The following is a 27,420-nucleotide window of genomic DNA, read 5'->3' on the forward strand; positions in this document are numbered from 1 at the left end:
GTGCATAAATAAAACTGCAAGGGGGTGACATTCGTGACCCCATCTCCCCGTTTGCACTGAAGAACGGGGCAGTCGCGAAAGCGGTTTTGTCGGACTGTTCTAGGCGCCAACTTACCGACAAGTTCTAGTACGCTCAGGTGGACTCCGACCCTGCGTGGTCAGAGTTCCCACCAGGAACAGTCGAGGGGGTCTGTACATATATGCGAATCGGGGTCAGGTGGCACAGTTAGTAAAGCTCCCCCCACCCCCGCCCCGCCCCACGGCCCTAAACCATGGGCAGTACAAATCAGGTGATGACCATTTGTGCGAGAATTAAAGGGATCTTCAGCTGCAGTCAGGGAAAACTGGATGGAGATTTGGGAGACACTCTCATGGTGGTCGCTTGTGAGTATTGGTCCTTGAAAATTAAATGCACCTGCCACCGTAGGTTGCTGCTCTGAAGTGCTGCACATTTTTCATTCCCGGTGCTTATAGCCCACCCCTTTTAAAGTGCCGCTGCAGCCCCTTCCCATTCGGCCGCCCCTGCCCGATCTCCCACCTCCGGATCGATGAGCTGCCTCTTTGGGGAGTGCGTTTTGCCCTGGTAGCTCGCCGGCCACAGTTACACACTCCGTGCAGCTGCATCAAGGTCAACTCAAGCCCTGAGGCTCCACTGACCGTGATCCCTGTAAACTGGCACTCTGCACAACTCCACTTTGACTATTCAATCATTAATACAATACAATGCTGTTTCACCAAAAGATGTATTTCGCTTCATCAGAGAACTGTAAACTTTGCTGGTGTTGGCTCTTTGTTGATGCTTCTGACTGAACCAATAGATATATCTGTTAACACAGGAAGAACCATTTGGTTTCTGTCAGTCTCACGTTCTCTTAGAAATTGTTGTTTGCAATTGGTGCTGGGAATTGGCTTTTTCTTTTAAAAGACCGGACAAAAACCAGTTGCAGCTGAAAGGTGAGAACAATCTCGCCACAGAACCAGTATTCTGTTTTGGTGAGTTTAGAAAGACTTGGTCAAACGAAAGTATGGTGAACCTTTACACCTCTAATGGTGCCAACTATGACTTTAGGAGATGCCGTCTTTCAGATGAGACGTTAAACCGAGGCCCCGTCTGCCCTCTCAGGTGAACATAAAAGATCCCACGGCACTATTTCGAAGAAGAGCAGGGGAGTTCTCCCCGGTGTCCTGGCTTATATTTATCCCTCAACCAACATCACTAAAAAAAAAACCCAGATGATATGGTCATTATGTCAATGCTGTTTGTGGGAGCTTGCTGTGCATAAATTGGCTGCCCCGATTCCCTACATTACAACAGTGACTACACTTCATTGGCTGTAAAGTGCTTTGGGATGTCCTGAGGTTGTGAGAGGCGCTATAGAAATGCAAGTTCTTTATTTCTTTTCTCTTTTATGCAACTTATTAGGTCTAGTAACACAGCAGATCTAACTGATAGAGCACTGATAATAAATGAATACAATTTTTATAGCAAACAATTCTCTAGCTTTTAATTGGTCATTTTTTTCCCCACGGACAAAGTCCCAGACAGTGTGTGCTGTGGGAGCTCTTGGTATAAATTTCTGGTTTAAGACATACTGGCGACCTGTTAGGAGATAGGACGTATTGTTACGCTCAATATGGCAATGTCTCAGCTGGGATACTGAAGCACACGGGTTAGCAGCGCACACACTGTGTCCTTGGTTAAATAAGTAAATGCAAGATTTTTAAAAATTTGTTTCTGGGATGTGGGCATCGCTGGCAAGGCCAGCATATATTGCCCATCCCTAATTGCCCTCGAGAAGGTGGTGGTGAGCCGCCTTCTTGAACCGCTGCAGTCCGTGTGGTGAAGGGGCTCCCACAGTGCTGGTAGGGAGGAAGTTCCAGGATTTTGACCCAGCGACAATGAAGGAATGGCCGATATATTTCCAAGTCAGGATGGTGTGTGACTTGCAGAGGATCTTGGAGGTGGTGGTGTTCCCACGAGCCTGCTGCCTTTGTCCTTCTTAGCGGTAGAGGTCGCGGGTTTGGGAGGTGCTGCCGAAGAAGCCTTGGCGAGTTGCTGCAGTGCATCTTGTAGATGGTGCACACTGCAGCCACGGTACGCCGGTGGTGGAGGGAGTGAATTGAATGAATCTGACAAAATATTTATCAGAATATTGTGAGTAGATAAAAACCATTTGGCTTTTTATTGCGTTCACCATCAAAGGGCTTCTCAACACAAGTTATCCGCTACTCGGTAAGCCAAGAGCTGGTGAAAATGGACAATTATGATCGTGCAGCTGTTTCAGACAAGGGATTTTGTTACACGCTAAAGACATGATACCCTTGCTCACAGCTGCAAATCCTCGATAGTACACCTTCAGGCCACCGTTGGCCTATTAGCCTTATGTTCTCTAGCTATGTGTTCCCCATCTGTTTTACAAGAGGTAACTCACAAAGTTAAGATTTATATAGGGGGCTGTCAACGTTGTACAAGTCCTAGACGTGAGACATTCTGTTATGAGCCAGATACCTGAGGCGTTGGCTCGTGCCAGGTGCATTAATATTGTTTAAAACTCAGGCCAGCAAGATCCTAGGTTTGATAACCAGTCTGTGTTGAGTTACCTGCTCTCAGCCAGAGCTACACTAGAAGAGATACAAATAGTACCAGAAAATGCTGGGTATACACAGCAGGATAGTCGGCATCTGTGGAAATAATAGACAAGTCAATGATGTGGCTGCGAACCATGGATCAAAACTGTAAAATAAGAAGTGGACTGGCATAATAATATAACAGAAAAGGGGGAAGGGGAAAATCTATATTTAAAATATAAACAACCCCAGAGAGATATCATGATGTACTCTCAGTCAAGTAATAGACAGAAACATCAATACATTGAAAAGACAGAGAGGATAATTTTAGAAACATAGAAACATAGAAGATAGGAGCAGGAGTCGGCCATTCGGCCCCTTGAGCCTGCTCCGCCATTCAGTGCGATCATGGCTGATCATCCAAATTCAGTACCCTGTCCCTGCTTTCTCCCCATATCCCTTGATCCCTTTAGCCTTAAGAAATATATCTAACTCCTTCTTGAATATATTTAATGAATTGGCCTCAACTGTCTTCTGTGGTAGAGAATTCCACAGGTTCACCACTCTCTGGGTGAAGAAATTCCTCCTCATCTCTGTCCTAAATGGCTTACCCCTTATCTTTAGACTGTGACCCCTGGTTCTGGACTCCCCCGCCATCGGGAACATCCTTCCTGCATCTAGTCTGTCTGGTCCTGTTAGAATTTTATAAGTTTCGATGAGACCCCCTCTCATTCTTCTAAACTCCAGCGAGTATAAGCCCAACCGACCCAATCTCTCCTCATACGTCATTCCTGCCATCCCAGGTATCAGCCTGGTGAATCTTCGCTGCACTCCCTCCATGGCAAAAACATCCTTCCTCAGATAAGGCGACCAAAACTACACACAATACTCAAGGTGTGGCCTCACCAAGGCCCTCTACAACTGCAGCAAGACATTCTTGCTCCTGTACTCGAATCCTCTCGCTATGAAGGCCAACATACCATTTTGACTTAGGGCGATAGTGTAAAATGGGTGATATTGATTCAGCTGCCAGTTATACATCTCACCCCATTTTAATTTTCATTGACTTCCAATGGTGACTGAATCGATATCGCCCATTTCACACTATCACCCAAAGTCAATATTACCCCCAGGGTGTGTAAACGCCCAAAAAGTTAAGAGGCCTGGGGAAATGCAAGGTGAGGGGAGAGATGGAAAACCTGGGGTTGGGCGTGGAGTTATAGCAGGATTGAAAATTAGTATATAGCTAAAGGCTGGAGTTAGCAAAGTCGATGTTCAGACTTTGCCCAGGAGAAAGATAAGATGTGGGGCCAGATCTTGCTGGGAAGATTTTGGCGTGTTAACAATGCACGCCGTTATCCATGTGCAAATCAGACAGCAAATTCAGGGGATTGAGAGATACGGCGTGAGTTACGAATCTCCAGAACTTGCTGGTTGATTTACTTTGCACAAACGGCATCTCGCCCTTAGCCTTCTCATTATTTTTACGAACTTGCTGGATTTTTACATTAATTGCCCATGAGACTCGCCGCAGAAAGGTAGGGCTGGAGCTTAACAGCCTAAGTACCTTTTAACAACATGATAATTGTTCATGCAATGTCAATCAACCTCTCTAGCCCAGAAAGGGGACAATTTAAACTGTTAAGTCTCAGTCCTGCATGTAGTAAATTCTTCTTAGAGATTTTTAAAATGTCACCTTTTTAATTTTCAATTTTTTTCTCACTTTTCCTTTCCGTCTCTCCTTTCTCTCTTAATCCAATCTTTCTTTCTTTCTCTTTATTTCTCTTTCCGTACCTGAGTTGACTCTTCTGTACCTGAGTTACGTTCCTCCGCTGCCGATCCTCTGTTTCTTTCTCAATCCTTTGATCTCATTGGTTAAGGAGATACAGTTGATCCCGCCATTCACTAAAGTTGCTCCATTGTCCTCGCTGCGCCGTTATAAGCTCGGACTTCCAGCAATTTACAGGGCAATAATCTTTACCAGCTGAAAGGTGCGGGACAAAGTCTAACTAACAGCGTACGCTGTGAGATGTCCTGCTCCAGCAAGATCTGGCCCATTGATCGTGAAGCTCGCGTTGAGCTTTGTTGGACCTGTGTAAGGGACCAATGACAGAGAGGTGGAGTGGGAATAGTTGAGGGAGTTAAAGTGGTGAGACATAGGGATCTTGGGATCATGGTTGCAGATAAAACACAGGTGTTTGGCAAAGTGGTAACCTGTTCTAAGAACATAAGAAGTAAGAGCAGGAGTCGGCCATACGGCCCCTCGAGCCTACTCTGCCATTCAATAAGATCATGGCTGATTATCGACCTCAACTCCACTTTCCAGCCCAATCTCCATATCCCTTGATTCCCCTAGAGTCCAAAAATCGATCGATCTCAGCCTTGAATATACTCAAAGATGGGAGGGACACGTGGGATCACATTCCTGGGATGGGAGGGACACGTGGGATCACATTCCTGGGATGGGAGGGACATGTGGGATCACATTCCTGGGATGGGAGGGACCCGTGGGATCACATTCCTGGGATGGGAGGGACATGTGGGATCACATTCCTGGGATGGAAGGGACACGCGGGATCACATTCCTGGGATGGGAGGGACACGTGGGATCACATTCCTGGGATGGGAGGGACACGTGGGATCACATTCCTGGGATGGGAGGGACATGTGGGATCACATTCCTGGGATGGGAGGGACCCGTGGGATCACATTCCTGGGATGGGAGGGACACGCGGGATCACATTTCTGGGATGGGGGGACACATGGGATCACATTCCTGGGATGGGGGGACACATGGGATCACATTTCTGGGATGGGGGGACACATGGGATCACATTTCTGGGATGGGGGGACACATGGGATCACATTCCTGGGATGGGAGGACACATGGGATCACATTCCTGGGATGGGAGGGACACGTGGGATCACATTCCTGGGATGGGAGGACACATGGGATCACATTCCTGGGATGGGAGGGACTCGTGGGATCACATTCCTGGGATGGGGGGACACATGGGATCACATTCCTGGGATGGGAGGACACATGGGATCACATTCCTGGGATGGGAGGGACACGTGGGATCACATTCCTGGGATGGGAGGACACATGGGATCACATTCCTGGGATGGGAGGTTGCGTAGATTGTAATCTGACTGCTTCCATGGAATGCACAAAGAAATGTCTTTTGATCTGTCAGTTCTGATCCTCGGTCAAACTTGTCTGTTTTTGCAGATGGTCATAGCAGCTGGCACATTGGTGAACTTGGAAGCAAGGGACTTTGAAGGTATGTAATTAGTGCTCAATCATTAATGGGTTGTCTTCACTGTCTGTATGAAACCCCCATGTGACCTTTATTGCCGTTCTATGTGACATGATCCAGATTAGAGCCGTCGCCTGTCCATTCGGCGATGGAATGGTCAAGTTTTACACTGGGTTGCATGCAAATTTTTTAATTCAACCCATGCACCGATGGTCCGATTTTTAAAATCTAACTTCATCTTTTCCACTCACTTGCCTGGATTTTCCACTATTGGTGTAGTTTACACCCAATGGGGGTGGAATTCTTCTAGGATGGTAATGCAAACGGGCGATAGCAAATTGGTACCCCTTTACACAGTCTGCCCGATACTCTTTCCCAACTAGGTGGAGTGTAAAAATAGACCACCGATTCACTTTTGACTATTTTGCGATACCGCCCATGACTAATTACACCCCCAGTGGTTATTGGCAGGTTTTGGATAGACTAATTGGAGACACCCAATTTTTCAAGGTCAACTCATTAACTTAGCATGAGGTGCAGATTCGAATAGGTGGAACATAAGAACATAAGAAATAGGAGCTGGAGTCGGCCATACGGCCCCTCGAGCCTGCTCCGCCATTCAATAAGATCATGGCTGATCTTCGAACTCAACTCCACTTTAACGCCCAATCCCCATATCCCTTGATTCCCCTAGAGTCCAAAAATCTATCGATCTCTCAGCCTTGAATATACTCAACGACTCAGCATCCACAGCCCTCTAGGGCAGAGAATTCCAAAGATTCACAACCCTCTGAGTGAACAAATTCTTCCTCATCTCAGTCTTAAATGGCCGACCCCTTATCCTGAGACTGTTCCCCCTAGTTCTAGACTCTCCAGCCAGGGGAAACAACCTCTCAGCATCTACCCTGTCAATCCCCCTCAGAATCTTACATGGAGAGCACACTAAGGGGTATATCTTGACTTTGTCCGATAGTGTAAAACTGTCGATAGCGAATCAGCAGCCCGCTTTACATCGCTCCTGATTGCTATTTCCAGTGACTTTTATTTCCAGTGGTCACCACCGGTTATACGTTATTGCTCAAAGTCAAAATCTACCCCCTAGTGGTGGGAATGGAAAATTGCATGTAAGTGAAATTTAAAATGATGGGACCAGTTAAAGGAGAATGTCAATATAGGGTGACAAAAATTATGAAATCCTTTGCTGAGGTTGAAGGGGTACGGGACTAAGAAGTTACAGGCAGAAATGAAGGAAAGGAAACCCAAGATAAAGGCTAGTGACAGAACAACACAGCAGATGACCCCCTGTTTGATGGCTACTAAAGTGAAGGTGGTGCTACATATTTCAGGATATTAAGGTAAGGTAGATAGAGAGAAACTATTTCCACTGGTTGGGATTCCAGGACTAGGGAGCACAGTCTAAAAATTAGAGCCAGACCTTTCAGGAGTGAAATTAGGAAACACTTCTACACACAAAGGGTGGTAGAAGTTTGGAACTCTCTTCCGCAAACAGCAATTAATGCTAGATCAATTGTTAATTTTAAATCTGAGATTGATAGCTTTTCGTTAACCAAAGGTTTTAAGGGATACGGGCCAAAGGCAGGTACGTGGAGTTAGGTCGCAGATCAGCCATGCTCTCATTGAATGGCGGAACAGGCTCAAGGGGCTGAATGGCCTCCTCCTGTTCCTATGTCCTATGCATGAACTGGTTGTGAGGACTTAGACCCTCTGCGTCACTCCATATCACTCCCCATAGTTAAGCATAGCAGCATGCCTCCTAGAGCCAAGTGTCAGGCCACAGCTGACCATTACTATTACTGGACGTGCCAGCCCTTTGCTACATGGCAGGTATTCCTGCAGCAGACGGCGCAGCTCTGCCTCTGGCCCTCTACTGATCTGGACCCTGTAGAGACAGTTCACTCCACTCATTTTCACATAATTGTGCCATAGCCTGCAAAAATCTCATCTTTGTGGGTGTGCCCAATCAGATTATGGTGGACGTTCATTACCCTGGCATGCCTTCCTTCATATAATGCCACTGAAAGTGGTTCTTCGGAGAAAGCAACCAACATGCCAGTTATTCATCTATCTTAGTGGTGCTATTCGATCTTCCATTGCAGCTTCCTGTGGGAAGAGGAGCCTCTGCCTACACTAATTGTCTGCCAAAACAAGGTTTGTCCTCAGATAATGGGATGTAGGAACTGTCGGAGGAAGCATCCCTTCTGCAGATTGACCTGTTTGGCATCCCTCTGGAGGTCCTCCTCTTCTCAAACACGTCAGACAGGAGGATTCCCATTGCAGGGGGGGGAGGTCGGTGGGGCGGAAGTTTCAAAATTGGCACACAATCTGTTCAGAATCTAAATGCTAGCAGGAAAAATAAAATAATATAAACAAAAATGGTCAGAAATGACTGAAATATTCTTTAGTGTCAGCTGTGTCTCAGTGGGCAGCACCCTTGCCTCTGAGTCAGAAGGTTGTGGGTTCAAGTCCCACTCCAGGGACTTGAACACATAAAGCTAGGCTGACGCTCCAGTGCAGTGCTGAGGGTGTGCTGCACTGTCGGAGGTGCCGTCTTTCGGATGAGACGTTAAACCGAAGCCCCGTCTGCTCTCTCAGGTGGACGTAAAAGATCCCATGGCACTATTTCGAAGAAGAGCAGGGGAGTTCTCCCCGCTGTCCTGGCCAATATTTATCCCTCAACCAACATAACAAACACAGATTATCTGGTCATTATCACATTGCTGTTTGTGGGAGCTTGCTGTGCGCAAATTGGCTGCTGCATTTCCCACATTACAACAGTGACTCCACTTCAAAAAGTACTTAATTGGCTGTAAAGCGCTTTAAGACGTCCGGTGGCTGTGAAAGGCGCGATATAAATGCAAGTCTTTCTTTTAGCTTTAAGGTATCACTGAGAGTTCTTCACGGTTAAATTGCACAGTACCAGATACCTTAGATGCCACCTTTTACACCTGCGGGTTGAAATTCATCTCGGGCGGTTGCACAAAACAGGTGGTATCAGATCAGCCGTCCGTTATACGCAGTGCCTGATATTTAATCCCATTAACTGCAATCCGTTGCGATACCGCCCGTTTTACGCCACCGCCCAATGTCCTGCGTGCCCGAACGTCAGAAAATAGCAGTGGAACAGGCAAAACCGCCCCACCGCCCCCCCCCACCCCCAGTACCTATTTAAATGAGGCGCCCGCCTGTTTGAGTCGGACGCTGTCAAGGCTGGAAACAACGCTGGCGGAAAGGTAGGCTGGGCTCCGACGGGATGGAACCCCCGCCTATCCTCCGCTACAAGCCGCCTAATTTACGCCACAACAGCGGGCAATCGGCACTAAATTTCATGATTTGGAGGCATTAGTTATTAAACTTGTTAAAGATTTTCAATGAACTTCCACCAGTAGCAAAGTAACTATTAAAACTCAAGCCTGAAACAGGCGGGAACTTCATTTAAATAAAATTTGGGGACTTTCCTCCGTCCAGTTTTGGACTTGGCAAAAGATGACCACTCTAAAATGGATTCAATATTTTTCATGGAAAGATATTTTTTTTTTAAACTTGCTCTTATATAACACCTTACCTGGGATGAGAGGGTTGTCCTGAGGAGAGATTGGGCCTATACTCTCTGGAGCTAAGAAGAATGAGCAGTGATCACACTGAAACATATAATATTCTGAGGGGGATTGACAGGGTAGATGCTGAGAGGTTGTTTCCCCCTGGCTGGAGAGTCTAGAATTAGGGGGCATAGTCTCAGGATAAGGGGCCGGCCATTTAAGACTGAGATGAGGGGGAATTTCTTCACTCAGAGGGTTGAGAATCTTTGGAATTCTCTACCCCAGAGGGCTGTGGAGGCTGAATTGTTGAGTAAATTCAAGGCTGAGATCGACAGATTTTGGGACTCTAGGGGAATCAAGGGATATGAGGATCAGGCGGGACAGTGGAGTTGAGGTCGAAGATCACCCATGATCTTATTGAATGGCGGAGCAGGCTCGAGGGGCCGTATGGCCGACTCCTGCTCCTAATTCTTATGTTCTTACCATGTCCTCAGAATGTCATAAAATGCTTTTTATCCAATGGATTACTTTTGAACTGTGGTCACTGTTGCTGTGTAGACAAACGCAGCAGCCAATAATGCACAGCAAGCTCCCACAAACAGCAAATAAGATGAATCGCGGGTTTATCTGTTCTTGATATTGTTGGTTGAAAAAAGAATGTCAGCTAGCATGCTGGAAGAACTTGCTAATGTTTTTTTAAAAGATACAGATTAGCCATAATCTAACGGAATGATGGAACAGGCGTCGAGGGGCTGAATTGACTACTCCTGTGTTCCTATGAGGTTTTTAACATTCACCTCAATTGGTTTAAGATCTCATCCAAAAGACCACACATTGAGTACTGCAGTAATCCCTCAGTGCTGCACTCAAGTTTCCACCTGCTGACTCCATGAAGTGGGGTTCAACTTCTGACTCAGAGGTGCGAATGCTACCACTGAGCCAAGGTGACACTCAAGCAAAGTGATTCACAGTGGGTTCCGAGGGCAAATTTTATACATGGATCGCTGGTTTATCTAAACTGAAATTTTAAAGATTTAATCCTCGTCACTCCCACTGTTCTGGGTCACTGTTCTCCACAAGTAAGATGAATCACTGGTTAATCTGTTCTTGATGTGGTTGGTGGAAAAAAGACTGTTAGTCAGCATGCTGGAAAAACGCCCTCATTTTTTAATGATTCCAAATGCCAGATCTCTATTCATCTGACATATCTGAAAGAATAGGATATTTTAATGTGTTTTAACAAATAACATTACTAGCATTTATTTCTCAATACTGTGGCTTTTTGTGGTATACAGCGATTAAATCTGTCATTAATAAACAACATTAATTGATAGGAATAATAATTATTGGTGAATTTTCTGTCACCAAATGTTGACCAACAGAATTGTCTACATCTTCAGTTTCTATTGGAAGTGTTTTAAGGACCTGCATTATTCTGGGCACCATGCTTTAGGAAAGACCTCAAGGCTTTGGGGAGGGTACAGAAGAGATTTACTAGGGTGGTACCAGGGATGGGGGACTACAGTTATGGATAGACTGGAGAAGCTGGGGCTGTTCTCCTTAACAGCAGAGAAGGCTAAGAGGGGATTTGATAGAGGTGTTTAAAATCATGAAGGGTGTAGGTAGAGTAAATAAAGAGAAACTGTATCCAATGGCTGAAGGGTCGATAACCAGAGGGCACAGAGTTAAGGTGACTGGCAAAAGAACCAGAGGCGACATGAGGAAAAACATTTTTAGGCAACGAGTGGTTAGGATTTGGAATGCACTGCCTGATAGGGTGGTGGATAGAGATTCAACAGTAGACTTCAAAAGGGAATTGGAGAAATATTTGAAGGAGAAGAAATTGCAGGGATATGGGAAAAGAGCGGGGGAGTGGGAATAATTGAATTGCCCTTTGCGCAGACTCGATGGGCCGAATGGCCTCCTTCTGCACTGCACTATTCTAGGATTCTATAATAGGTCTGTTATAATCTGCCTCCTATAAACTGCAAAGCAGCTCTCCAAACAGCAAACCTAACAAATTGAGGGCTGTGGTTTAAATTAAGTAAAACTTCCTCTTTAAGTCTGCGATAACTATCACAGTACACACAGGCAGTTGGACAAGAGAGACTGAGAATTCTTTGGTGAGGTGCAGCCTCAAACAGTTTGTGAACGAACCATTGTTATACATGGATTGGAAGATATCCTGCTTCTGCCAGTAAAGGTCAGATTGAACATACAGTAACCCAGTCCTAACCTAAAGCTCTTGCAGTACAGTCTGTTCATTCAAAATTGTACTATGCTAAAAAAAAATTGAATAAGCAATTTAACAAAAAGGCACAAGAGGTGTTTTTTATTCCAGAAGAGATTGGGCTGCGACACTGTCTTCTTCTTCTTAGGCAGCCCCTCGGAACCGAGGATGACTTGCTTCCACATTAAAAATGAGTTCGCAGGTAGCTGATTAGTCCAATGCGGGACCTATAGTCTCTGTCACAGGTGGGGCAGACGGTGGTTGAAGGGGCGGGTGGATGAGGTGCTTGGGTTGACGGCGCTCCTTGCGCTGCCTGCGCTTGGCTTCCACTTGCTCCCGGCGAAGAGACTTGAGGTGTTCGGCGCCTTCCCGAATGCTTCTCCTCCACTTTGTGCGGTCTTGGGCCAGGGATTCCCAGGTGTCAGTGGGGATGTTACACATTTTCAAGGAGGCTTTGAGGGTGTCCTTGAAGCGTTTCCTCTGCCCACCTGGGGCTCTCTTGCCGTGCCGGAGCTCCGAGTAGAGCGCTTGTTTTGGGAGTCTCGTATCGGGCATGCAGACAATGTGACCCGTCCATCGGAGCTGATTGAGCGTGGTCAGAGCTTCAATGCTGGGGATGTTGGCCTAAGCAAGAACACTGACGTTGGTGCGCCTATCCTGCCAATGGATTTGCAGGATCTTGCGGAGGCAGCGTTGGTGGTACCTCTCCAGTGCTTTGAGGTGCCTGCTGTACATGGTCCATGTCTCTGAGGCATACAGCAGGGCAGGTATCACTGCTGCCCTGTAGACCATGAGCTTAGTGCCGGGTTTGAGGTCCTGGTCTTCAAACACTCTCTTCCTCAGGCGACTGAAGGCTGCACTGGCACACTGAAGACGGTGTTGGACTTCATCGTCGACGTCTGCCCTTGTTGACAGTAGGCTCCCGAGGTACCACCGGTTCCGAGACCCGCCCCTTCTCACTTCAAGTGTGGCTCCCCACTAGGAGCACAGGAGTACAAAAAGAAAACACTACAGATGCTGGAAATCTGAAATAAAAACAGAAAATGCTGGAGGTACTCAGCAGGTCAGGCAGCATCTGTGAAGAGAGAAACAGAGTTAACGTTTCAGGTCGATGACCTTTCGTCAGAACTGGACGTAGTCAATTTACCCTAATGACTGAAGTTTAACTTTAGCATAAATTAGCAGAGCCAGCAGCAACTGCATCTTCATACTAAGAGCAGTAGAATGTTGTGTAGACTGTTCCTCTCAGTTTATTTGTAATAGATTGTAAAATAACTTATGCGTTACAATGGAAGGCTACTTGGCAGATTCTACTGTCACCGATATTTTTCAGGCACTCAGTAATGACGCCAGAGAATGACCGAGCTGGTTTGTGATTATCCTCGTTACGCTACAGGAGACTCAGTGATCTAGTGCTGCAGATGCACTGGGTGGGTCTCCCTTGTCTTTCAACACTCCAGTACCTCTGTTTCACTTGCGCTCCCTCAAACAGTTGAGTATAGGGCTGTACTGAGGGGAGCATTAACAGAAACATTTTAAATTGAAAGTGTGAAGGCCTTTTCTGTTCTAGACCTAAATGGTTAACAGTGATTTTATTTACCTGTAAAGACTGCCTTCAAATTGAAGTAAAAAATTGTCCTGGAAAAGTTACCTCACCGTAAACCATGCAAAATAAAATCATGTGGGGGAGGGGTCATTTTTTGCTTAACCTGCCTGGTGGGAAACGCGGCCCAATTTACACCTCGCCCGATTTGAATTTCCATTGACCTTGATGGAGAGTAAAATCGGAAGGGGTGGAAAACTGGTGGCCGATTGGCATCCGTCAGTTTCCCACCGAGTGAATGAGGTTACAATTGCCCCCGCCGCCCCCCGCCACCCCGAGCTGCTGACTCCGATATCACTGACTCACAGCGGCCAATTCCGCCAACCCCCGCCCCTCTATTTGGACAGCAATAGAGTGACATCCAAGCGAGTTAGGTTACAATTGCAGCCCCCACCCAAGGTGCTGATATTATTGTTTTTTAGTCACTTGGAACAAAATGAAAGTCGTGCTCGCAGGGAAGAGATTGGGCTGCGACACTATACCACCGGTTCCGAGACCCGCCCCTTCTCACTTCAAGTGTGGCTCCCCACTAGGAGCACAGGAGTACAAAAAGAAAACACTGCAGATGCTGGAAATCTGAAATAAAAACAGAAAATTGCTGGAGATACTCAGTGATACGCTTATCAATTACTTCATAAAAGGTGATGAGTCGAAGAAGAGATGATGAGTCGAAAGAAGAGATGAATAAGGCTTTTATTAGCTAAGAAGAGACCATGCTTCTTCGTGAATGACTGAACAAGTCTGAACGAAACCCACACAGTGGTGGGTGGAGTCAGCTGAGGCATGCCTCCATACACAGCGCCACCCAGAGGTGGCAATATACAATACAGTGGTTTACCACATTCACCCCTTGTTTAATGTGAAGTCCGGCGGGGTGAAGGGTACTACAAGTTAAGTCTATCAGGAGGCCTTGTCTGACGTCCTGATCGTCGTGGTGGCGGCGGTGGTGTTGCAGCATCCGACGTCGGGTCTGGTGTCTGGGTGGTTGGCGAAGATTCCTGGGGCTTTGGCATGCCGTCTGCAGGGGTTGGGTTGGGAGGGGTGGTGGGGGATAACAGTGGTAAGGGGGATAACGGTGGTAAGGGGGATAACGGTGGTAATTCAGGGGTACCCGAGGGTGCGAGATCTCGTATGGAGACCGTGTCCTCCCGCCCGTCTGGGTATGTCACCCAGGCATACTGGGGGTTGGCGTGTAGGAGGTGCACCCGCTCGACCAGGGGGTCCGTTTTATGCGTCCTCACGTGCCTCCGCAGTAGGACGGGCCCAGGAGAAGTCAACCATGCCGGTAGCGAGGTTCCCGATGTAGACTTCCGGGGGAAAACGAACATTTTCTCATGAGGGGTCGCATTAGTGGCAGTACAAAGCAGTGACCGAATGGAGTGAAGCGCTGCAGGGAGGACCTCCTGCCAGCGGGAGGTCGGAAGGCCCTTAGATTTTAGTGCTAAGAGGACTGCCTTCCAAACCGTCGCGTTCTCCCTTTCCACCTGGCCGTTCCCCCGGGGGTTGTAACTGGTGGTCCTGCTCGTGGCGATACCTCTTGTTAGCAGGTACTGCCGAAGTTCGTCGCTCATGAACGATGAGCCCCTGTCGCTATGTATATAGCTGGGGAACCCGAACAGAGCGAAGATGTCATTCAGACACTTGATGACCGTGGTACTGGTCATGTCTGGGCAAGGGATGGCAAAGGGGAAACGGGAGTACTCATCAACTATGTTGAGGAAGTACACATTGCGGTCAGCGGAGGGGAGGGGCCCTTTAAAATCGACGCTCAGGCGTTCGAAGGGGCGGGTGGCCTTGATCAGGCTTGCTCTGTCCGGCCTATAGAAGTGCGGTTTGCACTCGGCGCAGATTTGGCAGCTCTTGGTCATGGTCCTGACCTCCTCGATGGAGTAGGGCAGGTTACGGGATTTGATAAAATGGAAAAACCTGGTGACCCCCGGGTGGCAGAGGTCATTGTGGAGGGACTGCAGCCTATCACTCTGCGCGTTGGCGCATGTACCACGTGATAGGGCATCTGGGGGCTCATTGAGTTTCCCTGGCCGATACAAGATATCATAATTGTAGGTGGAGAGTTCGATTCTCCACCTCAAGATCTTGTCGTTCTTGATTTTACCCCTCTGCTTATTATTAAACATAAAAGCTACTGAACGCTGGTCAGTGAGCAGGGTAAATCGTTTCCCGGCCAGGTAATGCCTCCAGTGACGCACCGCTTCTACAATAGCCTGGGCCTCCTTTTCGACGGAGGAGTGTCTCGTCTCGGGGCCCTGGAGGGTCCTTGAGAAAAAGGCCACGGGTCTGCCCGCCTGGTTAAGGGTCGCGGCTAGGGCGAAGTCGGAGGCATCGCTCTCCACTTGGAAGGGGATGGACTCATCCACCGCGTGCATTGCGGCCTTCGCGATATCGTTCTTGATAAGAGTGAAGGCTGCACACGCCTCTGGTGTCAGGGGGAAGGAGGTGGCTTTGATGAGGGGCCTGGCTTTGTCTGCATAGAGGGGCACCCACTGGGCGTAGTAGGAGAAAAACCCCAGGCATCTCTTCAGTGCTTTTTGGCAGTGGGGAAGGGGTAGCTCCATTAGGGGGCGCATTCTGTCGGGGTCGGGCCCGATGACTCCGTTCTCCACCACGCAGCCGAGGATGGCCAGGCGCTTGGTGTGAAACATACATTTTTCCTTATTGTACGTTAGGTTCAGCCGTTGGGCCGTACGGAGGAAATTTGCTAGATTAACGTCGTGGTCCTGCTGGTCGTGGCCGCAGATGGTGACGTTATCCAAATAGGGGAAGGTTGCCCGCAGCGCGTTCTGGTCAACCATTCGGTCCATCTCCCTTTGGAAGACCGAAACCCTGTTGGTGACGCCGAAGGGGACCCTAAGGAAGTGGTAGAGGCGGCCGTTTGCCTCGAAGGCAGTATACTGGCGGTCCTCATGGCGGATGGGCAGCTGGTGGTACGCTGACTTAAGGTCGATGGTGGAGAATACTTTGTATTGCGCAATCTGATTGACCATATCAGATATGCGAGGGAGGGGGTACGCGTCCAGCTGGGTGTACCGGTTTATGGTTTGGCTGTAGTCGATTACCATGCGGCGTTTTGCAGTGGTTTTAACGACTACAACCTGGGCTCGCCAGGGGCTAGTGCTACCTTCGATAATGCCCTCCTTCAAGAGCCGCTCCACCTCAGAGCTGATAAAAGCTCTGTCCCCGGCACTGTACCGCCTGCTTTTGGTAGCGATGGGTTTACAGTCGCGGGTGAGGTTAGCGAACAGGGGAGGGGGGGGGACTTTTAATGTGGAAAGGCTGCAGGTGGTTTGCAGCGGGCGATTTAAAAGTTGTTGGTTGCAGACTGTGAGTGGGGGGAGGGGTCCACCGTATGCTAGTGTGACACTCTTAAGGTGGCACTGAAAATCCAACCCTAGCAGGACGGCAGCGCAAAGACGGGGCAGGACTAGCAGTTTAAATTTTTGATATTCAGTGCCCCCTACTGACAGGGTCACCACACAGTAGCCGCTGATGTCCATTGACTGGGACTTGGACGCCATAGAAATGCGATGGTGCGTTGGCAGAATCGTGAGGGAGTGGCTACGTACCGTGTCGGGGTGGACGAAACTCTCTGTGCTCCCGCTGTCGATCAGGCAACTGGTGGCGCGGCCGTTTACCGCGATATCCATCATGGAGCTGGATAGATGGTGAGGGTGGCCTTGATCCAGCGTCACGGAGGCCAGTATGTGGCTTAGTGAGTCACTATAGTCATCCGCCGAGACGGTGGTCGGTTCCGGTGACGAAATGGCGGTTGAGTGCGTTGGATACGATGGCGGCGGATGCCATGCGGCCGGGGGTACACAAAATGGCGGATAAGATGGCTGCTCCCACGGCCCGCACGCTGCGCTGCTGGCTGGCTTCCCCTTGCAGGCGTTAGCGTAATGGCCTTTCTTCCCGCAGCCCGAGCAGGTAGCTGTCTTAGCTGGGCAGTGCGCTCTGGGATGTTTTAACTGGCCACAGAAATAGCATTTTTGGGCCTGGTTACTGGGCATCGAAGCAGTTCTTACCGGAGGCTGCTGTCTCGGTTGGGTCGCTGCAGCGGTTGGTGCCGGGGGCGGCGGTCCCGTGTCCCACGGTTTCGATTGCCATGTCTCGGCGCCGTTACGGGGGTATGCCTCGAGGTTTCGGTGGGCCTCCTCTAACGAGAGCGCAAGGGCAATGGCCGTCTTCAGGTCGGGTTCCTTGCTTTCTAGCAGTCTCTGCCGGGTGTGGTCTGACTGGAGGCCCCTGACGAAGGCATCACAGGCGAGTCCCTGCGCGTGCTCCACAGCCGTTACCGCTTTACAATCGCAGTCTCTGCAGAGTGCCAGTAGCGCCCGTGCAAATGCCCCTACCGATTCTCCCGGTTGCTGCCTGCGGGATCCCAAGAGGTGTCGGGCGTAAATTGTGTTCACTGGGCGCGTATATTGCCCTTTTAGTAGCTCGAGGGCCGCCACGTACGTATTAGAGTCCCGGATTAGCATATATACTTGATGGCTCACCTGGGCGGTCAAAATTTTCAGTTTGTGATCCTCCTCTGTAACCTGTGAGATTGCAAGGAAGGATTCAAAGCAGCTCAGCCAGTGTTCAAACTTGGCTGATGCACCCACATCTTGAGGGTCGAGGTCCAGGCGTGGTGGTCTGAGGGCTCTCAGCAATGTCTGCTGTATCCGTTGCTGTTGTTGCTCCTCAGGTGTCGCCATTTAACTTTTAGCTAATAAAATTGATACGCTTATCAATTACTTCATAAAAGGTGATGAGTCGAAGAAGAGATGATGAGTCGAAAGAAGAGATGAATAAGGCTTTTATTAGCTAAGAAGAGACCATGCTTCTTCGTGAATGACTGAACAAGTCTGAACGAAACCCACACAGTGGTGGGTGGAGTCAGCTGAGGCATGCCTCCATACACAGCGCCACCCAGAGGTGGCAATATACAATACAGTGGTTTACCACACTCAGCAGGTCAAGGCAGCATCTGTGAAGAGAGAAACAGAGTTAACGTTTCAGGTCGATGACCATTCGTCAGAACTGGACGTAGTCAATGTGATGAAATATTCCATTCATCACTCATTGGTATTCTCTGCCTGTGACTGTGGTTGGTTTCAGTTTCATTTCCCTTACCTCAGTTCCGTTTCCTCACCATTGTATTGTACTGTGTGTAGGGCTCTGCCCATACCTGGCCCCTATGTAAGCTGGCCCAGCCTGCATCACATCCAGTACGGCAGACCTCTGGATGGAAGATACCTCTCCTCTGTGTGTTACCTTCTAAGTCAGTAAAAGCCTTGTTTTGTTTCGCTAACATCGAGTCTCGGATTTATTGAGGCACATCAGTCAATTTACCCTAATGACTGAAGTGTAACTTTAGCAGAGCCAGCAGCAACTGTTGTTAATGACACATTGACCCAGCAGGTCGGCACCTGTTTTGGGGATCAGCAGCAACGCATTTGGAACAAGGCATTTGGAGAAAGACACAGCCAGGAGATAAAATAAAGGAGGAAGTAATTTCTCAGAAAATGACACTAAAGATGTTTAGTTTCCTTTCTCACTCATCAAGGTGAGGGATTTTAGTGTTGGGAATGGGAGACGTTTCCATTTCAGGCACCCACTGCTCGCATCAAATACTCCCAGATCAGGTGGGTTCAATGCAACCTAAATCCCATTTTCTCAATCCCAAGCTTAAATCTAATCCTCAATGGGCATCACCTACGGTGTCAGCCGTGACTCTGTGGTAACCCTCTCGCCTGTGAGTCAGTAGGTTCTGGGTTTAAGTCCCAATCTAGAGACTTGAGCAAAAATTCCAAGCTGACTCTCCAGTGCAGTATTGAGGTGCCGCTTTTCAGATGAGACGTTAAACCGAGGTCTCGTCTGCCCTTTCAGGTGGACGTAAAAGATCCCATGGCACTATTTCGAAGAACAGCAGGGGAGTTCTCCCCAGTGTCCTGGGCCAATACTTATCCCTCAACATCACTAAAAACAGAATGCTTGGTCATTGTCACATTGCTGTTTCTGGGAGCTTGCTGTGCGCAATCGTCTGCCGCTTTTCCTAAATTACAACAGTGACTACACTTCAAAGGTAAAGCGCTTTGGGACATCCTAAGGTTGCTATATAAATGCAAGTTAATTCCCTATACTTGTTATTTAGACCAAGACTCCAATATCCATGACTCAAGGTGCCGATTCTTATTCCCCTTCCCCCCCAACACCCCCCACCCCCCCCGTTTGGACAGCAATAGAGTGGTAGCGAGATGAAAATGGCAGAAGGTATGCTTTGTCCTGAATGTGGATGAATGTCTAGAGATATCTTTCTAAGGGGGCTGCTCTACCACCTCTGGAGTCTACTTTGATTGATAGTTCTATAGCCAGAAGCAGTTTGAAACTAGGCATAAGTATGATATGATTTTGCTCATTCACGTGTTCCCAACAATCATGAGAATTCTGTTGGGGTTCAATCTCACCTAAAACATCTCCTCACAGATGCCTAGTCCAAACTGAAAGTGTTAGTATCAAAAGATGTTAAGGTGGTGAGACATTATTGTTTTGAAAGATACTGTAGGTTAAGTGAGGTATTGTACGCAAGCCAATCTGTTGTTTTCTTTTGTTAATCTTATTACTCCTTCATAAACTTGATTTGTAGTCTTTAGCCTGGTCCTTCAGAGTGTTATTTGTCCATCAGTCAGAGAGATCAGAATATGATGGCATTCCATAATGTTTCCAGTGCACATCTTGCTGGTAAATGGGTCCATTGTCCACCAGAGCATGCTACGTGCCAGATTACCTTGCATATAAGGTCACATTTTAGTGTCAGCCAGTAGCTCAGTTGGTAGCACCCTTGCCTCTGGGTCACAAGGTTGTGGGTTCAAGTCCCACTCCAAAGACTTGAGCACAAAAATCTAGGCTGATGCCGCAGTGCAGTATTGAGGGAGTGCTGAGGTGTCGCCTTTCGGATGAGACGCTAAATCGAGGCCCTGTCTGCTCTCTCAGGTGGACGTAAAAGATCCCATGGTACAGGGGAGTTATCCCTGGTGTCCTAAGCAATATTTATCCCTCAATCAACATCACTAAAAAAACAGATTATCTGGTCATTTTCATATATGTGCAAATTAGCTGCTGCGTCTCCTACATTACAACAGTAACTACACTTCAAAAAGTACTTGGCTGCAAAGCACTTTGGGACGTCCTGAGTTTGTGAAAGGCGCTATATAAATGCAAGTCTTTATTTCTTTCCTAGGGAGTGTGGGCTTGCCTATAGGAAGGGCTTTTGCATTGGGCAGGAGTAAAAGTATCTGGAGAGTACTTGAATCATAGTAGTTCCAGCCCACTTAAGCAGCGATCAGAAAGACAAGACATAGAAAGAAACTTGCATTACTGTAGTATCTTATCATGTCCTTGGGACATTTTAAAGTGCTTTACAAGAGATGAATTAATTTTGAAGTACAACCACTTTTGTTATATGGGCAAAGGCAGCAGCTAATTGTCACACAGCAAGATCCCACAAATAAGATAAATGACAATGTTATTGGTGGCATTGGTTGAGGGAGAAATGTTGACCAGGTCACCAGGAGAATGCTTTTCTCTTCTTCAAATGTGCCGTGGGGTCTTTTACATCAAACTGAACAGACAGACTTGGTTTAATACCTCATCTGAAAGAAAGCCTGGGGCAATTTTAGCCTAACGCACCCACCGAGGAACTGACGGGATTGGGTGCGACGCTGTTTGTACACTTTGCCTAAATTCACTCTGCATTTAAGTCCGATCCCATGGGTTTCCTGCCCGGACAGTTCAATTAAAATTACCTCCAGTGTCTCTAACATTGCAGCATTCCCTCGATACTGCACTGCTGTGCCAGCCTAGATTATGTTCTGGAGTGGGGCTTAAACTCATGATGTGAATCAGAGGTGAGAATGGATTAGAGTTGAATTTGCAAACCAGCTCAGTGTCATTGTGAGTCATTGGGCTGGATTTTGCCAATGGGGAGCTTTTGGAGGCGGGACTCTCACATGTCGGGTTTTAGTCCCGCCTCCTTCAACTTCTGGCCAACCCACGCTATTTTCCCTTGATTGACCTCGTTAAGCCCGCCCAGCGGGTTTAGCAGGCCAATTAAGGGGAAGCCAGGTACAGAGAACGTCAGCATATGACGTTTCATCTGTCAAAAATTTTTGACAGATGAATTGTCATCATTTGACAGCTCTGAAGTTGTCAAACACTGACATTCTCTGTAGTTTGATGAGTTCTTTAGCAGAAAATAGATAGTTGTTACATTGGAGAATGCAGCGGCCATCTGTCATCTCTGCCGCAGAGGTGCGAGACTCTCTGCATCCCCAACAATTGAAGCCTGCAGGAAAAAACAAAGGTAAGTAAACTTTTTCTAACACTTTCCACTTACCTCACATACTCACCTCTCCACACTTGCACCCATCACTTACCTTCACAGCGCACTTTTGCACCCCTCCAACCCCTGCAGACCCACTGCTCACGTCAGTGACCCTGGCGGGGTTCACAGCCTTCGGGAAGCCCGCACTTGCGTGGGTAAAATGGGGATAATCCTCTTATCTGCTTGTTAACTACCTGTTAACAGGCAGTTAAGTGGCTGTAATCCCCTTCCCACCTCCAGGAGACGGGACCCGGCGCGGGTCGGCTACCTGCCTCCTGGGAAGATGGTATGGAGGTGGGTTGGGCACCCGCCCCCAGATTCTGCCATTTTTCCGGCAGTCCCGCCTCCAAACCCGCCTCCCCAGGGCTGGCAAGATCATGTCCATTATGCCAATACAGGAAACTTTGGCTTATCCGGAGGTTGTATGTCCGGAAACCTCGATCTAACGGCAGAAATCAGCAGCCGTTTTGTTAGGTTTTTTTCTTTTTTTTTCTTCTCCTAGCATTTTTTTAAACAGTCAGTCTCTGGAAAGCCTCTCTGAAGCTGTTGCTAAGCTACAGAGACGATTCCAAGGTACGGGCCGACTGTTTACAAGCTGTTGCTAAGCAACAGTGTTTGTTGTCAGATACGGAGATGAAAACCTCCGTATCCTTCAACATTAGCGCTGGTCTGTCCGGAAGTTTTCATAGATCGGCATCACGCCAGTTCCGTCGGTGCCGGATATCGCGAAGTTTCCTGTACTATCTGTTACGGAGTGATAGGAGGTGTGATTTGCTCTCATACCCTACAATTCAAGTTGATCCAGCAGGATGGGAGTATTAATTGAAGGATACATCATATGTCTCAGGACATGCTGGTATAACTCCGAACAATTGGCTACAGATCAGTGTTCACTTAGAAATTCAAAAGAAAGAGGGACATGTAAGTGATTTATATTGGATTCGGTCTTTGATACTCAGAGACAAGAGGGAGCCTTGTTCCAAAGCATACAGAAGAACATAAGAATTGGGAGCAGGAGTAGGCTGTACGGCCCCTCGAGCCTGCTCCGCCATTCAATAAGATCCTGACTGATCTTCGACCTTAACTCCACTTTCCTGTCTGATCGCCATAGCCCTTGATTCCTCTGGAGTCCAAAAATCCATCGATCTCAGCCTTGAATATACTCAATGACTGAGCATCCACAGCCCTCTGGGGTAGAGAAGTCCAAAGATTCACAACCCTCTGAGTAAAGAAATTCCTCCTCATCTCAGTCTTAAAAGGCCGATCCCTTATCCTGACACTATCAAAAAGGCAAATGGAATGTTGGCCTTTATTTCAAAGGGGTTGGAGTATAAAAGCAGGGAAGTTCTGCTACAACTGTACAGGGTATTGGTGAGACCACACCTGGAGTACTACGTACAGTTTTGGTCTCCTTATTTAAGGAAGGATATACTTGCATTGGAGGCAGTTCAGAGACGATTCACTAGGTTAAGTCCAGAGATGAGGGGGTTGACTTATGAGGAAAGGTTGAGCAGGTTGGGCCTATACTCATTGGAATTTAGAAGAATGAGAGGTGATCTTATTGAAACATATAAGATACTGAGGGGGCTCGACAAGGTAGATACAGAAGGGACGTTTCCCCTCGTGGGGAAATCTAAAACGTGGGGGCACAGATTTAGAATAAAGGGTTGCCCTTTTAGAACTGAGATGTAGAGGAATTTCTTCTCTCAGAGGGTCGTAAATCTGTGGAATTCTCTGCCCCAGAGAGCTGTGGAGGCTGGGTCATTAAATACATTTAAGGTGGAGATAGACAGATTTTTGCAAGATAAGGGAGTGAAGAGTTATGGGGAGCGGGCGGGGAAGTGGCTTTGAACCCAAGATCAGCCATGATCTTATTGAATGGCGGAGCAGGCTCGAGGGGCCAAGTGGCCTATTCCTGCACCTATTTCTTATGTTCTTATGTTCTATGCCCCCAAGTTTCAGACTCTCCAGCCAGGGGAAACAATCTCTCAGCATCTACCCTGTCAATCCCCCTCAGAATCTTATATGTTTCAATGAAATCACTTCTCATTCTTCTAAACTCCAGAGAGTATAGGTCCAATTTACTCAATGTTTATTAGTTACAAAATAAACTACAAAGAAGTTAAATCCAAAGGTTAACACAGTGAATAAGACATTGAAATACAACCTGACTAAGATCTCAAGGTCCTGAAGTGATCAGACTCTCTGTGCCTTGCCTTGAGTGTGTCCTGTTTCCACTCTGACAACATTCTAATAATCTAGGCTTTACGTCTTCCTTAAATAGATTAAAAAGACACCTTTATTCCTAACTAAAACCAGAAAATGCTGGAAATACTCAGCAAGTCCAGCAGTATCTGTGGTGAGAAAAACAAAGTTAATGTTTCAGGTCAATGACGTTTCATCAGAACTGGAAAAGGTTAGAGAATAACAGGTTTTAAGTGAGTACAGAGGCAAAGAAAGAGGGAAGGGGAGAAAAGAATTAAAGGGAAGGTCTGTGATAGGGTGGAAGGCAGGATAGATTAAAAGACAAAAAAGATGATGGTAATGGGACAAGTAAAGAAATAAAGGATGGGTCTAGAGGAAGTGTAAATGAGAATAGCAGAATCATCAACAGCAGCTGCAGTCGGGAAAAATGGGGCAAAGGTTATGATCTGAAATTGTTAAACTCGATGTTGAGCCCAGAAGGCTGTAAAGTGTCTAATCGAAAGATGAGGTGCTGTTCCTCGAGTTTAAGTTGAGCTACATTGGAACAGTGTAGGAGGCCGAGGACAGAGAGGTCAGAGTGGGAGCGGGACGGAGAATTAAAACGACAGGCGACCGGAAGTTTGGGCTCACACTTGCAGACTGAACGGAGGTGTTCCGCAAAGCGGCCACCCAATCTTCATTTGGTCACCCCAATGTACAGGAGACCGCACCGGGAGCAGTGAATACAGTACACTAAATTGAAAGAAGTACAAGTAAGAACATAAGAAATAGGAGCAGGGATAGGCCACTTGGCCCCTCGAGCCTGCTCCGCCATTCAATAAGATCATGGTTGATCTTGGGCTCAAAGCCACTTCCCAGCCCACTCCTCATAACCCTTCACTCCCTTATCTTGCAAAAATTTGTCTATCTCCACTTTAAATGTATTTAATGACCCAGCCTCCACAGCTCTCTGGGGCAGAGAATTCCACAGATTTACGACCCTCTGTGTGAAGAAATTCCTCCTCATCTCAGTTCTAAAAGGGCAACCCTTTATTCTGAAACTGTGCTCCCAAGTTCTAGATTTCCCCACGAGGGGAAACATCCTCTCTGCATCTACCTTGTCGAGCCCCCTCAGTATCTGATATGTTTCAATAAGATCACCTCTCATTCTTCTAAATTCCAATGAGTATAGGCCCAGCCTGCTCAACCTTTCCTTATAAGTCAAACCTCTCATCTCTGGAATTAACCTAGTGAATCGTCTCTGAACTACCTCCAATGCAAGTATATCCTTCCTTAAATAAGGAGACCAAAACTGTACGTAGTACTCAAGGTGTGGTCTCACCAATACCTTTTACAGTTGTAGCAGAACTTCCCTGCTTTTATACTCCAACCCCCTTGCAATAAAGGCCAACGTTCCATTTGCCTTTTTGATTACTTGCTGTACCTGCATGCTAACTTTTTGTGTTTCATGCACAATGACCCCCAGGTCCCTCTGAACTGTAGCATTTTGTAATCTCTCTCCATTTAAATAATAGTTTGCTTTTTTATTTTTCCTGCCAAAGTAAATCGCTGTTTCACCCGGAAACAGTGTTTGGTGCCCTGGAAAGTGGGAAGAGAGGAGATAAAAGGGCAGGTGTTGCAGCGTCTGCGCTTGCATAGAAAGGTGCCGTTGGAGGTGATTGAGGAGTGGATCAGGGTGTCGCAGAGGGAACGGTCCCTTCGGAATGCTGAAAGGGGAGGTGAAGATGTGTTTGGTGGTAGGATCACGCTGGAGGTGGCGGAAATGGCGGAGGATGATCCGTTGAATGTGGAGGCTGGTGGGGTGAAAGGTGAGGACAAGGGGAACCCTATTATGGTTCTGGGAGGGAGGGGAAGGGGTGGGATCAGAAGTGCAGGAAATGGAACTGGCACGGTCGAGGGCCCTATCAACCACGGTGGAGGGGAATCCTCGGTTGAGGAAAAAAGAAGACATATCGGAAGCACTGGTATGAAAGGTGGCATCGTCGGAACAGATATGACAGAGATGGAGAAACTGGGAGAATGGAATAGAGTCCTTACAGGAAGCAGGGTGGGAGGAAGTGTAGTCAAGGTAGCTGTGGGAGTCAGTGGGCTTATAGTGGATATTGGTCGATAGCCTATCCCCAGAAATGGAGACAGAAAAGTCGAGGAAGGGAAGAGTCGGAGATAAACCCTGTGAAGGTGAGGGAGGGGTGGAAATTGGAAGCAAAGTTGATGAAATTTTCCAGTTCGGGATGAGAGCAGGAAACGGCACCAATACAGTCATCAATGTACCGGAAAAAGAGGTACTAACTAGCCTTGTTCACCCGAATAGCTTCTCAACAATCGTGGTCTTTGTCTTAGCCTAACAGCTATATTATAACAGTTCTAATACCTCACCTGAGATAACACACACAGTACCTGGCTCTCCAGACCGCCCTAAAACAATCCTATCGAACTTCAGATAACAAGAATGAATGAATACCTCTTTACTTGGAATGCTGCAAGGACAGGCTTGAGTAGACAAGGCTTTAATCATTAGCTGCCTAATAAATAAAAATTCAATGTTTATACAGAAAGCCTTATTATAAAATGGAAGCCTGCAAAAGTACTTCTCTTACAGGAAGTCAGTTTTGAAAAAAGGTGCAATAAATAATTATCAGGACAGAACAAACAAAAGCCATTTCTTGCTAGTCCGTCTGCCACAGGGTTATCTGTTGTTTTTTCCTTGTGTTTCAGGGCTTACTCCTTTGCATTGTGTAGTCATTGCTCATAACTCTGCTTTTCGGGAACTATGCTATGACCATGGCCTGCTGCCGCAGAGGCAGAACGAGCTACAGTACAAAGCTGAACAACTGCAGTCCTGCATCAGACTACTGATTGAAATGGGAGCCTTGATAACCAGCCAGGTAACTTGTTTACCAGAATTGCCTCACTGTACAACCAAGTACAATTTTATTAACTCTTTCACAGACTTTGTTGCAGAAATAATTGTGTATATTTTACTACAATTTTACATATTATATATACAAGAATACTTTGCTCTATCACTTTTAAACTTTGTGTGTATTTCCACCTATGCTAGAAACAAAAAAAACTTTCTTCACTTTTTCATATTACTTTTGAGTAAATATTCCGTATTAAAAAATAATTTTTTGCACCATTTTTTCCTATTCTTTTTATTCTCAGAATATGGGCATTGCCACGTTTATTCTCCATCCCTAATTCTGTCCTGAGAAGTTCTTCTTGAGTAGCAATTCTTTTTTATGCAACATAGAGTCAACCTGCCACAAATTGCCAGGGAGATAGAATTCAATTTCACATAGAAACATAGAAACATAGAAGATAGGAGCAGGAGTAGGCCATTCGGCCCCTCGAGCCTGCTCCGCCATTCAATGAGATCATGGCTGATCATCCAAATTCAGTACCCGGTCCCTGCCTTCTCCCCATATCCCTTGATCCCTTTAGCCTTAAGAAATATATCTAACTCCTTCTTGAATATATTTAATGAATTGGCCTCCACTGCCTTCTGTGGTAAAGAATTCCACAGGTTCACCACTCTCTGGGTGAAGAAATTCCTCCTCATCTCAGTCCTAAATGGCTTACCCCTTATCCTTAGACTGTGACCTCTGGTTCTG

At 47.2% G+C, this 27,420-nt stretch overlaps 1 protein-coding gene across 1 annotated transcript in view; it reads left to right on the plus strand.

The window, feature by feature from the left end:
* The window catches only part of LOC147100298 (uncharacterized), a 187,565-nt gene that overhangs the window by 132,638 nt on the left and 27,507 nt on the right, over positions 1-27,420 (plus strand). The window contains exons 12-13 of the mRNA XM_085968228.1: positions 5,801-5,852; positions 26,522-26,691. Coding sequence (XP_085824354.1) covers positions 5,801-5,852; positions 26,522-26,691 — 222 coding nt within the window. The remainder of the gene's footprint in view (positions 1-5,800; positions 5,853-26,521; positions 26,692-27,420) is intronic.

The sequence above is a fragment of the Somniosus microcephalus genome, chromosome 26, assembly GCF_052327205.1.
Source record: "Somniosus microcephalus isolate GS21.2 chromosome 26, FLI_Smic_1.0, whole genome shotgun sequence".
NCBI lineage: Eukaryota > Metazoa > Chordata > Chondrichthyes > Squaliformes > Somniosidae > Somniosus > Somniosus microcephalus.